The following is a 15,715-nucleotide window of genomic DNA, read 5'->3' as shown; positions in this document are numbered from 1 at the left end:
GCCTTGTGGGTGCCTCCCCATGCTGGAGCAGCGCCTGCTACGAGCCCTCAAGGACAAGGCTGGAGGGTCCGGGACTGTCCGTAGCAGAACGGGCGTAAGCATTGGTTCTTGCTTGCCTGGTTGGTTGCTGGAAAGCACGTGTTTAGTAATGCGTGAAGGCTGGGAAGCTTATTATACTTTGGCAATAAAACTGGTTATACTTATACACCTGGTGTGGTTTCATTGAGTGTATCCGAGCCCCCCTTTGGCACGACACTCAGGGCTCCAGCCATGTGGAGGGTAGGGGGCCTCGGGGCTGCAGGGGCGGGGCACAGGCAGAAGGGGTGGTGCCGGGGCTAGCCTCCCCAAAGGGGGCCTCCACCCGCCACCCATGGACATGTTTTTCGGCTGTACAAAACATTCTTTCCAGCAGCAGGAAAGATTCCACTAGGCGATGTTACCAAGCCAAGTGGAAACACTGCTCATCTTGGGCTCAATACAAAGGAGTCTTACCAGAATCAGCGGGGATCCCCCTCATCCTAGACTACAGTCTCTCCTTAAAGTCATCAGGTCTCACCCTCCGTTCTTTGAGAGTCCACCTGGTGGCAGTTGGCGTGTTCAGCCCTCCAGTGGAAGGTTACTCTGTCATGCATCTGCTTACTGCTAGGTTTTGGAAAGGCCTCATCAGAACCTTTCCACCTGTCCAAATGATTGCACTCCAGTGGGACCTGAATCTAGTTTCTGTGCTAACAACACCATCCTTTGAGCTGTTAGCTTCATGCTCCATGTCCCTCCTTTCTATGAATGTTGCCTTTCTGGTTGCAATTACTTCTGTGAGATGGGTCGGCGAGCTCAAGGCTCTGATGACAGACCTGCCTTTCAAGGTGTTCCACAAGGATTAAGTCTCCCTACGTCTACACCTCAAATTTGTCCCAAAGATGGTCTCCCAGTTTCACATCAATCAAACCATCTACTTACCTGTTTTCCTTCCGAAACCACATGCTTCTCCAGAGGAATGTCAACTCCATTCCCTTGACGTATGGCGAGCTCTTGCTCTCTACCTACAGAGAGCAAAACCAAACAGGAAGTCCCCCTGACTACTTGTGGCAGAAGCAGAGAGACTCAAGGGGCAAGCCAGCTCCACCCAAAGAATTCCAAATGGATTTCTGGTTGCTTTAAACTCTGCTACCAACTATCAGGCCTACCTCCTACAGGGGTGCGGGCTCACTCCTCACGAGCTCAGCCTTCAACCACAGCCTCCCTTCAGGACATTCCACTTGTAGACGTATATAGAGCAGTCATGCAGAGTTCAGTGCACACCTTTTGCAGCACACTACACCTAAGTGCAGGACTTGGCAGCGGACGCCTCCTTTGACACGGCAGTTCTCTACACAACCATTCCATCCTTATCCTCGCACCCTTTTCCAACTTAGGTACTGGTTGTCAGTCACCCTCAGTGGAATAGTCACTTGACCAGCACTCAAAGAAGAAAAGGAGGTAACTTACCTGTAACAGGAGGTTCTTTAAGAGGTGTGGTCCCTGTCTGTATTCCATTTCCTGCCCACATTCCCCTCTGCTGCAGATTGGTCAATTCAGAATAGAGAAGGAACTGAAGACACGGTCTGTCCACCCCGCCCTTTATTGCCTCGGACAGAAGCATAAGGTGAACCAGGGTGCATGCACAAACCAACAGACACTACTTTCAAATTCTCCAACTCTGGACGCATGGTTTGCATGTGTAACCCTCAGTGGAATACAGATAGGAACCACACATCTCAAAGAACCTCCAGTTATAGGCAAGTAACCTCCTCTTCTTGATATAACTTGTATGATAAAGAAACAGGTGACATACAGTGAGCGATATGCTTTGGGAGGAAAATAATGTCTCTTTAAATATCAGCCTGTCTTAATTTAAGCCATCAGGTCACTTGCATGTTAGTAGATTTCTCAGAATCATTTTTTTGACCAGTATTGAAATACTAATGGCTGTGACTTTTGCATTCAGCTCACAATGTGTTTGATCTAGGTATTTGTTTTCCCACACCAAGCCCTGTGCAAACTTTGGATCATCTCTGTTTAAGTATCACACTTGTTTTTGGTGAAATGCCATGTCCATGTACAGTAAAGGGCAATATCTACCTTTCATTGAAAATTTCAGCGAAAGGGCCTTTGAGAGTCCAATCCAGTGTCCACTCAAGTAAATGGAAAGACTCCTATTGAGTTCACTGCGTTTTGCATCAGGCCCTTAGTGCTTTTCTTAGGCTGACTAACCCACTGTGTCCCCCAGTACATTTAAGGGTTTCAGACAGTGATTTTTCTGTCTCAAAGAGCTTACGGTCGAAGTATAAAAACAAGGTATGACAGACAGACGGGGAAGCATAAGGAAACAGTGAGAAACATAGGTTGTTATGACAAGCAGTGGTCACAGCATAACAACTGCCTAACCATTGTCAAGTTTTTGTGGGCACTGTAGCCAAGAAGAACTTAAAGGAGGGCAATGAGAGAGCTTTGCTGCAGATTTTTATGGGAGCTTCTCCCATGTATGCAGCCCAGCATAGGAGAAAATATGAAGGTGCTTCTTTGAAAATGTAATAAATGAGTGAGTGAAGAAAGCTGTCATCATTGGCAGGATGGAGCCTGGATCTCAATTTCGCAATATTATATGCAAGATAAAAGAAGGTTTTTTAGTAGTTGATTTTATAAATTCTTGCTTTCTGCTTTAGAATTACAGAAAGATGAGGCAGAACATGCAGTAATGGAGAAGCGAAAGACCTCCTTCACACCAGCAACATGTGAAGACACTGAACTAAGCATTAATCATCCATACTACGATGTTGCAAGGCATGGCATTGTACAGCTAGCAGGTATATATGTAAAAATTAAAATGCATGACATTTCCTAGATTTAGCAGATGTTACTCAGCACCTTATTATATTATTTCATATTACACTCTTTAAAGTGATAGTTGGGAATAGTGTAGACACTTTGGACCCAAGTTCAGTAAAGAACCTAAGCATATGCTTAACTTCAGACATGTGACTAGAGTTTAAGTACACGCTTCAGTGCTTTGCCAGTTCAGGACCATTGGCCACAATTGGTTTTGTTTAAAAACAAATGTACAAGACCTAAATATGAATAGATGTATTTGTTTCTAATCAGTGAACATTTGTTTTGTTTTTCATTTCCTGTATGTTCTGAAGCCAGACACATGATCATTCTGTGAGCCCACAAGAAACAGAAAAAAATAACTGAGCAGTCTAAAGTGTTACTGTCTAAAATGAATGAAATGCAAAATGTAAACTTATCAGTGTAAATGGTGAAAATGTAAATTTATCACCTGACTTTCAAAGGTGAAGTCAAGGGGAGCTGCCGGTGCTTCACACCTTTGAAAATCAGGTCATTAGATTTTAAAAAATTCTGCTTTTAATAACGTATAGCATTTTATTTGTGACAGGTAAGCACATCTTTAAAATGTTTATCTTGATAGTGTCCCTTATGGGTTTTTTCCTTTGATTTGTTTTTGGCACTATTTTAACTTGCAACACAACAGTAATGCATAAGCCTGAGCTTATGAGTAACCTTAACATTTTTGCACCTAAACTACAAAGCCTGGCATTTTTTTACAGAATGAAATAATAACTAATAGTATTTCCCACTTGTCACCCTGATGAATCCCCAAATTCTTTACTTGCACAGGGCTAGATCATGAATTTCCCGAATAAGGATGAATTTAAGCATATCCTTAAATGCTTTCCTGAATCTAGGCCATAGATGGCAGTCTAAGAGTCATTAGTACTTGATCAATTGATTTACTCTGGAGGTCTTGAAGTATTAGATGAGCCAATTCCCTCTGATATGGCCAGACCCAGAGATGTCTGGGTTGACATACACAGAGGGTGAAATCCTAGCTCTGTTGAAGTTGATAGGAATTTCACCATTGACTTCTATGGGGCCATGATTTTACCCGTAATATCTGTTGAAGATATATGTATATTTTCAGGTAAAACTAATTTATCTCAGCTTCAGCACAAACTTGATACACAATGTAAGAGTTAAACCCATGGCTAAGAGAGTACAAGATTCAAACTCTATTAGGGTTGTCAACTTTCTAATCGCACATACCTGAACACCCTTGCCACACCACCTGCCCTCCCCTTCCTGAGGCCATGCCCCTGCCCTGCCCTGCCCCTTCTCTGAAGCCACACCCCTGCTCCCTCCATCCCCCCTCCCTCTGTCTCTCCCCCTCCCACCCCCTCACTCACTTTCACCAGGCAGGGGCAGGGGATTGGGGTGCAGGACTGAGTGAGGGCTCTGGCTGGGGGGAGTGAGCTCTGGGATGGGGCCCGGGATGAGGGGTTTGGGGTGCAGGAAGGGGCTCTGGGGTGGGGTTGGGGATGAGGGGATTGGGGTGCAGGAAGAGGCTCCAGGCTGGGGCAGAGGGGTTCAGAGTGCAGGAGGGGGCTCAGGGATGGAGCAGGGGGTTGTGGTGCAGGCTCTGGGAGGGAGTTCGGGTGCAGGAGGGAGTTCCGACCTGGGGCAGGGTATTGGGGTGTTGGAGGGGGCAGGGGGTGCAGGCTCCAGCTGGGCATCGCTTACCTCGGGCAGCTCCTAGAAGCGGCCGGCATGTCCAGCTCCTAGGCGGAGGGGCCAGGTGGTTCCGTGCAAGGCCCCTGCCTGCAGGCACTGCAACCACAACTCCCATTTGCCATGTTCCCAGCCAATGGGAGCTGCAGAGTCAGCGCTTGGGGCAGCACACAGAGACCCCTGGCCTACCCTGCTCCTAAGAGCTGGAAGTGCTGGCCACTTCCAGGAGCTGTACGGAGCCAGGACAGTTAGGGAGCCTGCCTTAGCCTCACTGCCCCACCAACCGGACTTTCAGTGGTCTATTAAAAACTCCTGGATTGTTTTCAATAGCCACCGGGAGATTGAGACTGATTACGGTAGACTCCCGGCCGGTCCGGGATGGTTGGCAACCCTCAATTCTATTGACTGAGCAAGATACTAATCTGACAGAACAAAAATACTTTCGGATGTTTGTGTCAGGACCTCAGCCAGGGCTGGCCTTAGGGAAAATGGTGGCCTGGGAAACTTGTATTTTGGTGCCCCTGGTGCACGCTGACTCCCCGGGTTCCCCCACAAATCGCCTCTAGACCCTGCTGTCTCCTTCCGCTCCCATTATCCCGAGCTCCCTTCCACAGCCTCGCATCCTAGGCCCGCCCTTCTCCTTGCTTCTGAACCATAGCACCCCCCTGACCATGGTGCTCTTTGTGGTCGCCCACCTGTAAGGCCGGCCGTGCGCTCAGCTGACTCTGGGCTTGGTCTCATACCAACCCGCTGAACTCAGCTGGGAGAAGTAAACCCTCACTAAGTGACTGTGCTCTCTGATTGGATAGAAGGTCCATTTAACCTTGTAGTAACAGCAGCACAGTGTTTGATCAATGCGTTCCACACCCAAGGCAGCGTCAGTCCTGCTTCTTGTACCAGCTCTTGCTCCAGCCCATGCCTTCTCCTGCTCCGGCCCTAATCCCTACCTTCCTCTGGACTCTGATTGTTGGCTTGTTCCCTGACCACTCTTCTGGTTCTGCCTTCTGATTCTGCTTCGGCCACAAGGCCAGACTCCTGGTCACACCACTAGATCACACCACCCACACCCTGGTGTGTGACAGAGAAAAATACCAGGACATCAAAGCTCTGCATGAAGTCCCTGCAGCTAAATTAACAAAGAAGTGTGAAAGAGCTGGCGAACCTTTGAAATAGAAAAGAAATTTAGAAACACAAATAGAGAAGTTAACAGAGACTTTGAAAATATCAAGGTCATTATAATGTCCCTCCAGCAACCTCTACCACCTGCCTCCTTACACATCGCTATAGGATAATACTTCAGTAAATTAAAGGGATCATCTTTTATATTCAGCTTTAGCAGATCTGCCAGAAAATTGTCCATGAAGGCAATGCTTTTTTCCCCCGTTATACCTAGCACCCGAATGTTGTGGGCCTGGATTTGAGAGTCTGAACTTTTCCTTCTACCAATACATTATACTTTCAGTCTCTTGTTGTAAGATAGGTTTTATTTTATGTTTGTGTATCTCATCTTCCCTGCACTCAAAGCCCCAGTGGAACTCATTGACACTTGTCATTTGTCTACTGTAGCTGCTATTAATTCTAACAGATACCTCAGTGTTTATCCTTCTTGGAGGATATCATAGAAATGTAGGATTGGAAAGGACCTTGATAAGTCATCTAGTCTAGTCCTCTGTACTGAGACAGGACTAAGTATTTTCTAGACCATCATTATATGTTAATCATGACTTACAGGCACAGTGCCTGATGCACAGCTAAACCCTCTGAAAGATGCAGTTTGAACATTTCTTCTGAGATTTGCTTATTATTTTTTATTTGCATGGCAATCTTAGTGATGTCTCCTGAATTAGGAAATTGGCATGAGAGGAAACCAGTTGTTGAACAAAATATCTAAACACCATGGAAGCAAACAGAAAATATGTCCTCCATATTCTGAGCCAGGCTCTGCCCCTTGAGTAGGAGGAGTTTAAATGGTGGGGAAATTCAAAAGGGGCCAAAAATTTTGGAGTAAGTGATATATCTACTCTCCTCCTTGAGCCAACTCCTTAAAGAAAATCATGGTTTCGCTGTTGGTGAGCCACAGGAAAAGAGAATACAAAGTGGATAAAGAATGTTAAGTAGCCTCTCTATTCAATAACAGTCTCACCTGACTTATATTTATTTGTGGATGTTCACCTTAGTCTTGTGACATATCAGGGGAGGGGCATGTGCGTCAAGATTTCTCTGGAGTGAGAACCAGCATGGTTTAAAAAAAACCCTCATTTGCAGCTTCCTTGTTTCGTTTTAGAGCTCTCTTCTTAAGCATGTTTGCTCAAACTGAAATCAAAAGGCCATATATATCTCCCTGGCTTACCTCCATCGAAGCAAAGAGAAGTACACCAGGGATGCATCTGGTTAAAATGTTTACTTCCGTACAAATGATTTTCCTAATGTGCCGGCCTTGGTAGTCAAAAATAACTGCTTTAAGATCAGAAAGCAGTGGTTTTAGCTGGCACGTCAGTCAGGAATAACATGCTGGAGCTTGGTAAGCACGTTGAACAATTTAAATGCAAAACCCAAGTGCATTCAAATAGCCAGCAGCTGCACATCAGAATCTTTGTTTAATATTTAAAAATCATAAAATTCTAGAGGAGAATCAAATAAGAAAAAAAGATAAAGGAGGCGGCGGGGAGGGGGAACGCTTCAATTCAGCAAAGAGACGTCTCTAGTCCCTCTTCTAACTGGTGCTAAATCAAATTCATATGCTTTCTGGATTTAAAGCAACTCAGAAAGGGATAGTCCTTTCAAATCTCTTTCCCCTCTGGGAAAAGGTCAGTTCCTTTTGAAAACAAAAATAATTAAAAAAAAATTATTTGTACCTAGTTTATTATACACTTTAATCATCTCTCAAATAAAACAAATTACAAAATTTCAGTGTTTGGAGTGGCTTAGTTAAAGTAACTCTGCAAGCTGTTCATTCCATTCTAATTTTGTGGTTGAAAGACAATGGAATATATTATAAATGGATAAGGAATGAGAGGACAGAATTTAAGTGAAGATTCTGTGCAATAATTGTTCTGGCTTTTACTTTGATTTTATTTTCCACAATAATTTTTTAAATGCAAAAAATGGCCTTTCATTATGTTTTAATAACAATCTAATATTCCACCCGTAAATTAAAATAATTTGTACCTGCTTATCATAACAATAGCTTTGACAAGATCCAAAAGATTCTTTGGAGTCTATTTCACACTGTAGAAATAAGAACAGAGTTAATCCAATTTCCACTGTCAAACAAAAGTGTGGTGGATTTTTTAAAGAGTTCTAGCTGTAATAATTGTTCAGACTGAAATTGGGATGTTTACAGATTGACTTGTCTCATTAATGCTGATATGCAGTTGGCTATTTTACATATATGTCAGCTTGAAACATGCAAATTATTCTGCTGGTCTGGTGACGTACCCATTTGTAAGCATGTGAACATTTTTGGAATCCCACAGCAGTAAAGGCTGTTGCAGTATTGGTTGTTTTTACTTTAATATTGATTAGAAATAAAATTGAGATTTTTTTTTTCTTGTGGTGCAAGTGGAGGAACATGTAAAAGCTACATAATACATGAAGCTCTTTCCCTTATTTTCCTCTGACTGCCAGAAGCTGAAATTGGATGACAGGGGCTGGATCACTTGATAATTGCCCTGTTCTGTTCATTCCCTCTGAAGTGTCTGGCACTGGCCACTGTCAGAAGACAGGATACTGGGCTAGATGAACCATTGGCCTGACCCAGTATAGCCGTTTTTATGTTCCATTATCCTCTCACAGTATGGCCTCTAATTATTTCTTGCATGACCCTGTGCAGTATTTTTGCATATGTGCTGATTTTGTGTGTTTCTAGAAGAATTTCTGATATCTGCTGTCTTAATACTTAGATATGTGCTTTTGGCCTGTTAGCTGTTAGGCTATAGCTGGTAACTTGAGTTGAGTTGGTCTTGGTTTTAAATGTGCATGTTCACTAGCTCCTACCCCTTTTCCACTTAAAATGATTGTTATAATAATGTCTCCTCTATAAATTTCTCTTTTCCAGTCATTTTAATCGAAAACCAAAAAATACAACATTCACATAGCCCATACAAGAAATAACTGTTTTGTATCGGTCTTTTTGGCTGTCAGACTATACATACTATATTTGTTTTTTAGAAGTCAAAATTGAAAGCATTGCACAATAGGAAGATCTAAAGTCTTAGGGTATGTGTGGATTTGCTCAAATTCAACAAGAGAACAAAGACCTGCTTATAATCTCTTTTACTTTGTGATACCCTAAGAACACAGGAATCTCTATGTAAAAGAAAATGAAGCTGATCTTGAGCATCAAGGTTCAGATCTGAATGTGAACTCTTTCAGAATTTGGGCGTGTTTGGATCTGAGGATCTGGGCTAAGCACATCTCTAGAACAGACCAGTGGTCCTTCTAATCTGGTACTTTGTGTGATGCTGGTAAATCAGGTGCCAGCTCTTGCCAAGTCTGTAGGCATCAGCTGAGCACTGACAAATTCATAGCTGGAAACTAGACCTGTTCAACTATATATTAATATATTTGAACAATGGGTGTTAGACTTGTAAGGATGTGTTTAGACTCTATGAAATGCTTTTAAACTGATGCATGCATTAATCTTATTTGTAATGTCTGTATTCCATGCTACAAGGTAAAATATGTTTATTTTAGAATTGTAAAAATGCCTCCTTTGAACTTGTGAACTCAGATGGGAAGAGAGACTTCCCCCCACCCATCCAGAAGGAGTATCAAAAATTAAGTGGTCCATTGTAGGACAAAATCTTTGTTGATTTTCCCATCTACTCATGAAGAAATACGTGCAGAAGGCTTTGTCCCATCTGTCTGAATGCTGGAAGAGGGAAATAAAAATAGCTTTCTTGCACTCTCACAAGGGCTGGAGTCAAGAAACAATAAACTGAGGTCCCCAGGGTCCTAAAAAGATTAAGCCCTAAAAAGACATTCAATGCTGACAGATTACTATATCTCTGTCACCAGTCATCACAGGCGGAACTCATTTGTGTATATGTGCTTGCTTGCTTTCACCTGTAAATAGCTGTCATTTCTTTTTCCTAGTTAATAAACCTTTAGTTAGTTTATTACAGCATTGGCTATAGGTGTTATCTTTGGTGTGAGATCGGGGTAAGCAACTAGTCTCTAGGAATGGAAGCAACCTGAATATTCTGTGATTTTTGCTGTAAGTTACCATTTATCACTAAGTCCAGCTTGCCAGGTGGCAAGGTAGAGTGCAGAGCCCAAGGGGACCGCCTGTGACTCCATGGTAAAATTGCTACAGCGATCTAGTTCACATTTGTTACAGGGTTGACAAAATCTAATTATAGAACATACCATCATTTTGGGGTGTCTGCCCTGCTTTTTGACAGTCTGCCATGAGGTTGCCACACTTGGTTGTGAGCCACTCCAGTAAGTCTGACGCTGGTTTTCCACCAGTAGTTCATTAATTGTTTCAGAGGAAGGTGTAAAATCTCACACTTGAAGAATATAGGCACAAGCTATACATGTTCCATTGAACCAGCCTTGTATTTCTTTGCTCTATTTAATCCACATTTTCTTGGAAGCTACTTGTGAAACAGCAAAATATTGACTTTGTATCTCTAAAACTGGTGGTAACCCTCAATGCAATACCAGAGCATCTCTGTAATACGGAGGTCCAAATTTATTCCAGGTATAACTCCACTGACTTCAGAATTAAATCTGGGATGGGTTTGGCTCACTCTGCTATTTCAACTTCAAGAATGGAACCAGATGAAACTAAACAAACAATTAATTACATCAGAAAGCTAGTGGTGCCTTCTGCTTTTGTCTGACTGAAAGAACAAGACGTTTAAGAAAACTATATGGAAAATATATTAAATGTGATTGGTGAAAAGAACAAACAAAGGCCGAGATCCAGGAAATTACCTAAGCATGCACTTTAATCTGTCCTTATATAGGAAATCACTTGAGCATGTGCTTAGGTGCTTTCCTGAATCGAGCTAAAGCCATGATTCCAGGTGTAGTCTTTTCACAAAGAACTGGTTTCCAAATAAATGAAGAGCATGACTGGAATTCAGAATAGCGAACACAGTCAGAGAAAGGACCTGTGAAATGAAAGCACTACCATTTTTTATAACTGTGAAATAACTATGGAATCTTCAAATCCATGTCCGTCTCAGTCCTCACTGAGTGGATCAAATATGTGTCCTAAATAATAAACAATTTGCTCCTGCTGCTTAATTAATTATGCTAAAAAAATAAAAGGTTTAGAACATCCATGGCAATTTTGGTGCACATTAAAAAGCATTACGGTTTCCTAAGGAGTGAACAATTTAAGTGAAAACAGTATCCTTAAAATTGTTGGCCGAGCGTCTCTGTAATTTTCTTTTACATTCTTTCTTCATCTAAAGATTCCATAGGGCTCACAGGGGACTTCTGTGGAGCAAAGACCTTGTGCTGGCTCTCTGCAAAGGGGAGAATTTCATTTCTAGTGCTCTTGGCTGGGATTTTCAGAATTGCCTAAGGGATTCAGACTCACTTCCAACTCCATTCAAATTAATGGAAATGGAGCATTTGAAATCTTCTAAGAAGCTTTGAAGATCTCAGCTCATAGTGCTGTAGCTAGGGGGGAATGTCATATTTTGGCTCTTGATTCACATGTTACGTGGTTTGCCATTTGCTAAGCTTGGTGGACAAAAGATAAAGTTTAGGCTGCTCTAGGTTATCCTGGAGACCCTTTTTGACCTCAGCTACCCAAGTTTCAGCTAAAAGCAGAAAGGTAGCTTAGAACAACCATCCACACCTCCCTGACACAAACAAGGATTAGTCACATTACATAAAAACATAAGCATGTCCATACTGGGTCAGACCAATGGTCCATCTAACCCAGCATCCTGTGTTCTGACAGTGACCGGTGCCAGATGCTTCAGAGGGGTGAACAGTAAAGGGAAATTATCGAATGACCCATCCCCTGTCATCCAGTCCCAGCAGTCGGCAGAGGTTTAGGAACACAGAGCATGGGGTTGCATCCCTGATCGTCTTGGATAATAGCCACTGATGGATCTATTTTCCATAAACATATCTACTTTTTTTAACCCAGTTATAGTATTGGCCTTCACGCATCCCCTGGCTATGAGTTCCATAGGCTGTGTGTGGTGTGAAGAAGTACTTCGTTATGGTCGTTTTAAACCTGCTGCCTATTCATTTCTTTGGGTTACTCCTGGTTCTTGTGTTATGTGAAGAAATAACACTTCCCTATTCTCTTTCTTCATACCATTCATGATTTTATAGATTTCTATCATATATTTCCCCCATAGGTTTCTCTTTTCCAAGCAGGACAGTCCCCTTTTAATCTCTCCTCATTCAGAAGCTGTTCCATACCATTAATCATTTTTGTTGCCCTTCTCTATACCTTTTCAATTTCTAATATATCTTTTTTGAGATGGGGCAACCAGAACTGCACACAGTATTCAAGGTGTGGCATACGATTCCTAACATTCTGTTATCTTTTTTGACTGCCGCTGCACACTGAGCAGATGTTTTCAGAGAACTATCCACAATGACTCCAAAATCTTTTTCTTGAGTGGTAACGGCTAATTTAGACCCCACCATTTGTGTGAACAGTTGGAATTATGTTTTCCAATATGCATTACTTTTCATTTTTCAACATTGAACTTCATCTGCCATTTTGTTGCCCAGTCACCTAGTTTTGTGAGATCTCTTGTAACTTTTCGCAGCCTGCTTTGGACTTAATTATCTGGAGTAATTTTGTATCATCTGCAAACTTTGCCATCTCATTGTTTATCCCTTTTCCCAGATTATTTATGAATATGTTGAACAGCGTGGGTCCTGCTACATATCCTTAGGGCACCCTGCTATTTACTTCTCTCCATTGTGAAAACTGACCATTTATTCCTATCCTTTGTTTCCTATCTTTTAACCAGTTACTAATCCATGAAATGACCTCCCCACTTATGCCAGGACTGCTTACTTTGCTTAAGAGCCTTTGGTGTGGGACATTATCAAATGTTATCTGAAAGTTCAGGTACACTATATCAACTGTCCACATGCTTATTGACATGTTCAGATAATTCTAATATATTGGTGAGGCATGATTTCCCTTTCCAAAAGCTGTGTTGACTCTTCCCCAACATTATGTTCATCTATGTGTCTGATAATTCTGTTCTTTACTATAGTTTCAACCAATTTGTCTGGTGCTGAAGTTAGGTTTACCAGCCTGTAATTGCCAGGATAGCCTCTGGAGTGTGTGTTTTTTTTTTTAAATTTGGCATCACATTAGCTATCCTCCAGTCATTTGGTACAGAGGCTGATTTAAGTGATAAGTTACATACCACTGTAGATATAGGGTAGATCTGTAATTTTATATTTGAGTTCCGTCAGAACTCTTGGGTGAACACCATTTGGGCCCAGTATCTTATTTCTGTTTAATTTATCAATTTGTTCCAAAACCTCCTCTATTGACACCTCATCTGGGACGGTTCCTCAGATTTGTCACCTAAAAAGAATGGCTCAGGTGTGGGAATCTCCCTTCCATCCTCTGCAGTGAAAACTTATGCAGCGCTTCGCTTCTCCGCAACAACCTTTGTTCCTTGAGTGCTGCTGTAACATCTCGATCATCCACTGGCCCCACTGATTGTTTGGCACCCTTCCTGCTTGAGATGTACTTGAAAAAAATCGCTGTTAGTTTTAGTGTCTTTTGCTAGTTGCTCTTTAAAAAAATTTTGGCCTGCCTAGTTACACTTTTATATTTGACCTGCCAGAGTTTCTGCTCCTTTCTATTTTCCTCAGTAGGATTTGACTTACAGTTTGTAAACGATGTCGTTTTGATTCTAACCGCCTCTTTTACTCTGTTGTTTAGCGATGGTGGCATTTTTTGGTGGTCTTACTGTTTTTGTTGTTGTTGTTGTTGTTGTTCTAGGCGGGAATACATTAGCCTGAGCGTCTATTATGGTATTTTTAAATAGCTTCCATGCAGCTTGCAGGCACTCTTGTTACTGTACCTTTTAATTCCTCATTTTTGTGTAGTTCCCCTATTTGAAGTTAAATGCTACTGTGGTGGATTTCTTTGGTATTTTCCCCCCAACAAGGATGTTAAATTTAAGTACATTATGGGCGCTATTACTGAGTGGTTCAGATAAATTCACTGATTGGATCAGATCCTGTGCTCCACTTAGGACTAAATAAAGAATTGCCTTTCCCCTTGTGGGTTCCAGGACTAGCTGCTCCAAGAAACTGCCATTAATAACATCCAAAAAGTTTATCTCTACATCCCGTCTTGAGGTAACTTGTACTCAGTCAATATGGGGATAATTGAAATCCTCCATGATTTTTAGGCTTCCTGATTTTGTAGCCTCCCTCATCTCCCTAAGCATTTCACAATCACTGTCACCATCCTGGCCATGTGGTCAGTAGTAAATTGCTATTGCTGTACTTTTATTGTTCAAGAATGGAATTTCTGTAGATAGAAATTCTGTGGTACATTTTGGTACCATCCTGATACCATTTGGTACAAACTGGTACCATTATCACTAGGCTTAAATTATTTGGAAGTAATAAAAATATGGGAAACTTCTATTGCTGCTATGGCTGCCTTCCTAGATTTGGGCCCCATTTCTGCTCCCGTTGAAGTCAATCGCACAACTCCCATTGACTCTAGCAGGAGCAGAAGCAGGCCCTGTAGCTGTAACTGACATTGTAGAAAACATCATAAAATGATGATAGTATTTTATATTGCTTAACCAATACAAAAAATCCTCAAAAATAGTGCTTGACTTTACAGGAGTCCCAAGAGTTTATTTTCAGATTGGGATGAGCTACACGCATTATAAAATACCTTTCATCTGCAACATGCACTTTGCAATTGCAATACCATCCATGATCTTAATTAAAAAGTAAAACCATTAATTTTCCTACCTGCCCTTCCCCGCATCTGTTGGTTGGTGGGTTGGTTGGTTGGTTGGTTTTTAATTAAAACTTGTACTGGGGATAAAAAGTGCTGTGGAATGTGCACCTATTGCAGGTGCTCAGCATAGATTTGAAACATGGACAGAAAATCCCAGAGGTTTTCCTGTGATCTTATATTTTAATTTGCACAAATCTTAATCTGGACTGTACACATTATACGCTCCTTCTCCATGGGGAAGCGTTTTCTGTCAGCACATAATGCACAGGAACATTTTGGTTTCATAGTATTAGGAGAACTGGCTCAACACAGTCTGCTTCAGCTGATAGACCTGATGCTGTCACAGCCAATAATCTGCTGAGGTCTCTTCCTTTACACACTCTTTGCTTTAGGTGCATGATCCTGGGTGGTTGATCCAAGGGAAGCACTTAATATCCTCACATGCCTCAAGAGAGGAAATCAATTTGAGTCCCTGAAGTGGTTGAGAGCGCAATTTGGCTTAATGACTGCAGAGACTTATATCTGAGTGAGAACTATGGGCCAGATTGACAAAGGTATTTAGGCACCTAAAGATGCACATATCCCCAAGTGGGATTTTCAAAAGTTTGGAAGCAGGTTAGGTGTTTAGTTTCAATGGGCGTTTAGTGCCTAACCTGTTTAGACACTTTTGAAAATCCCATTTGGCATATAGCTGCATCTTTAAGCATGTAAATACCTTTGAAAATCTGCTCCTTATTCTGCAACTGACTCCATGCAGTCAGATCCCTGCCCCTGCACAGAGCCCCATTGAAATTAATGGAATTCTGCAGGAGAGTAGGGCTCTGCACATGCAGAGTTAATTGCAGTGTTTGGGCTCCTTAAGGACTTCAATACTGGACCCCAAAATAATAACAATCTTTGCATTTACATAGCACCTTTTCATCTGAAAATCTCCAAGTAATTTATATGGTGATTTTCCTTTCAAACTTTTTATAGGCAGGTAAACGTACTGAAAATGAACATAGAAAGAAAACAAGTATTTAAGAAAGAACTCGAGTTTTTAGCTTTCCAACATCTGGCTATTTCTGGCTATCATCTGGCAGTTTCATGCTAACCGGTAGGAAGCAAGAGAAATCAAGACAGTTAGAAACTCATCCTTAGTTCAAACCAATGGGGAAAAGCATTAGAAATTAAACTTAACTTTAAATTGGTGTTTGTGTGTGTGTGTAACCA

The 15,715-nt window shown here is 41.9% G+C and overlaps 1 protein-coding gene across 3 annotated transcripts in view; it reads left to right on the top strand.

Moving 5' to 3' along the window:
- ARHGAP8 (Rho GTPase activating protein 8) overlaps positions 1–15,715 on the top strand; it is a 132,437-nt gene that overhangs the window by 38,824 nt on the left and 77,898 nt on the right. For all 3 annotated transcript variants that reach the window (XM_074936570.1, XM_074936580.1, XM_074936588.1), the window contains one exon: positions 2,703–2,843. In XM_074936570.1, coding sequence (XP_074792671.1) covers positions 2,703–2,843 — 141 coding nt within the window. The remainder of the gene's footprint in view (positions 1–2,702; positions 2,844–15,715) is intronic.

This window comes from Natator depressus, chromosome 1 (genome assembly GCF_965152275.1).
Source record: "Natator depressus isolate rNatDep1 chromosome 1, rNatDep2.hap1, whole genome shotgun sequence".
In the NCBI taxonomy this organism is placed as follows: Eukaryota; Metazoa; Chordata; order Testudines; family Cheloniidae; genus Natator; species Natator depressus.
The sequence above is the reverse complement of the archived record's forward strand: the minus strand, read 5'-3'. Positions and strand labels throughout refer to the sequence as shown.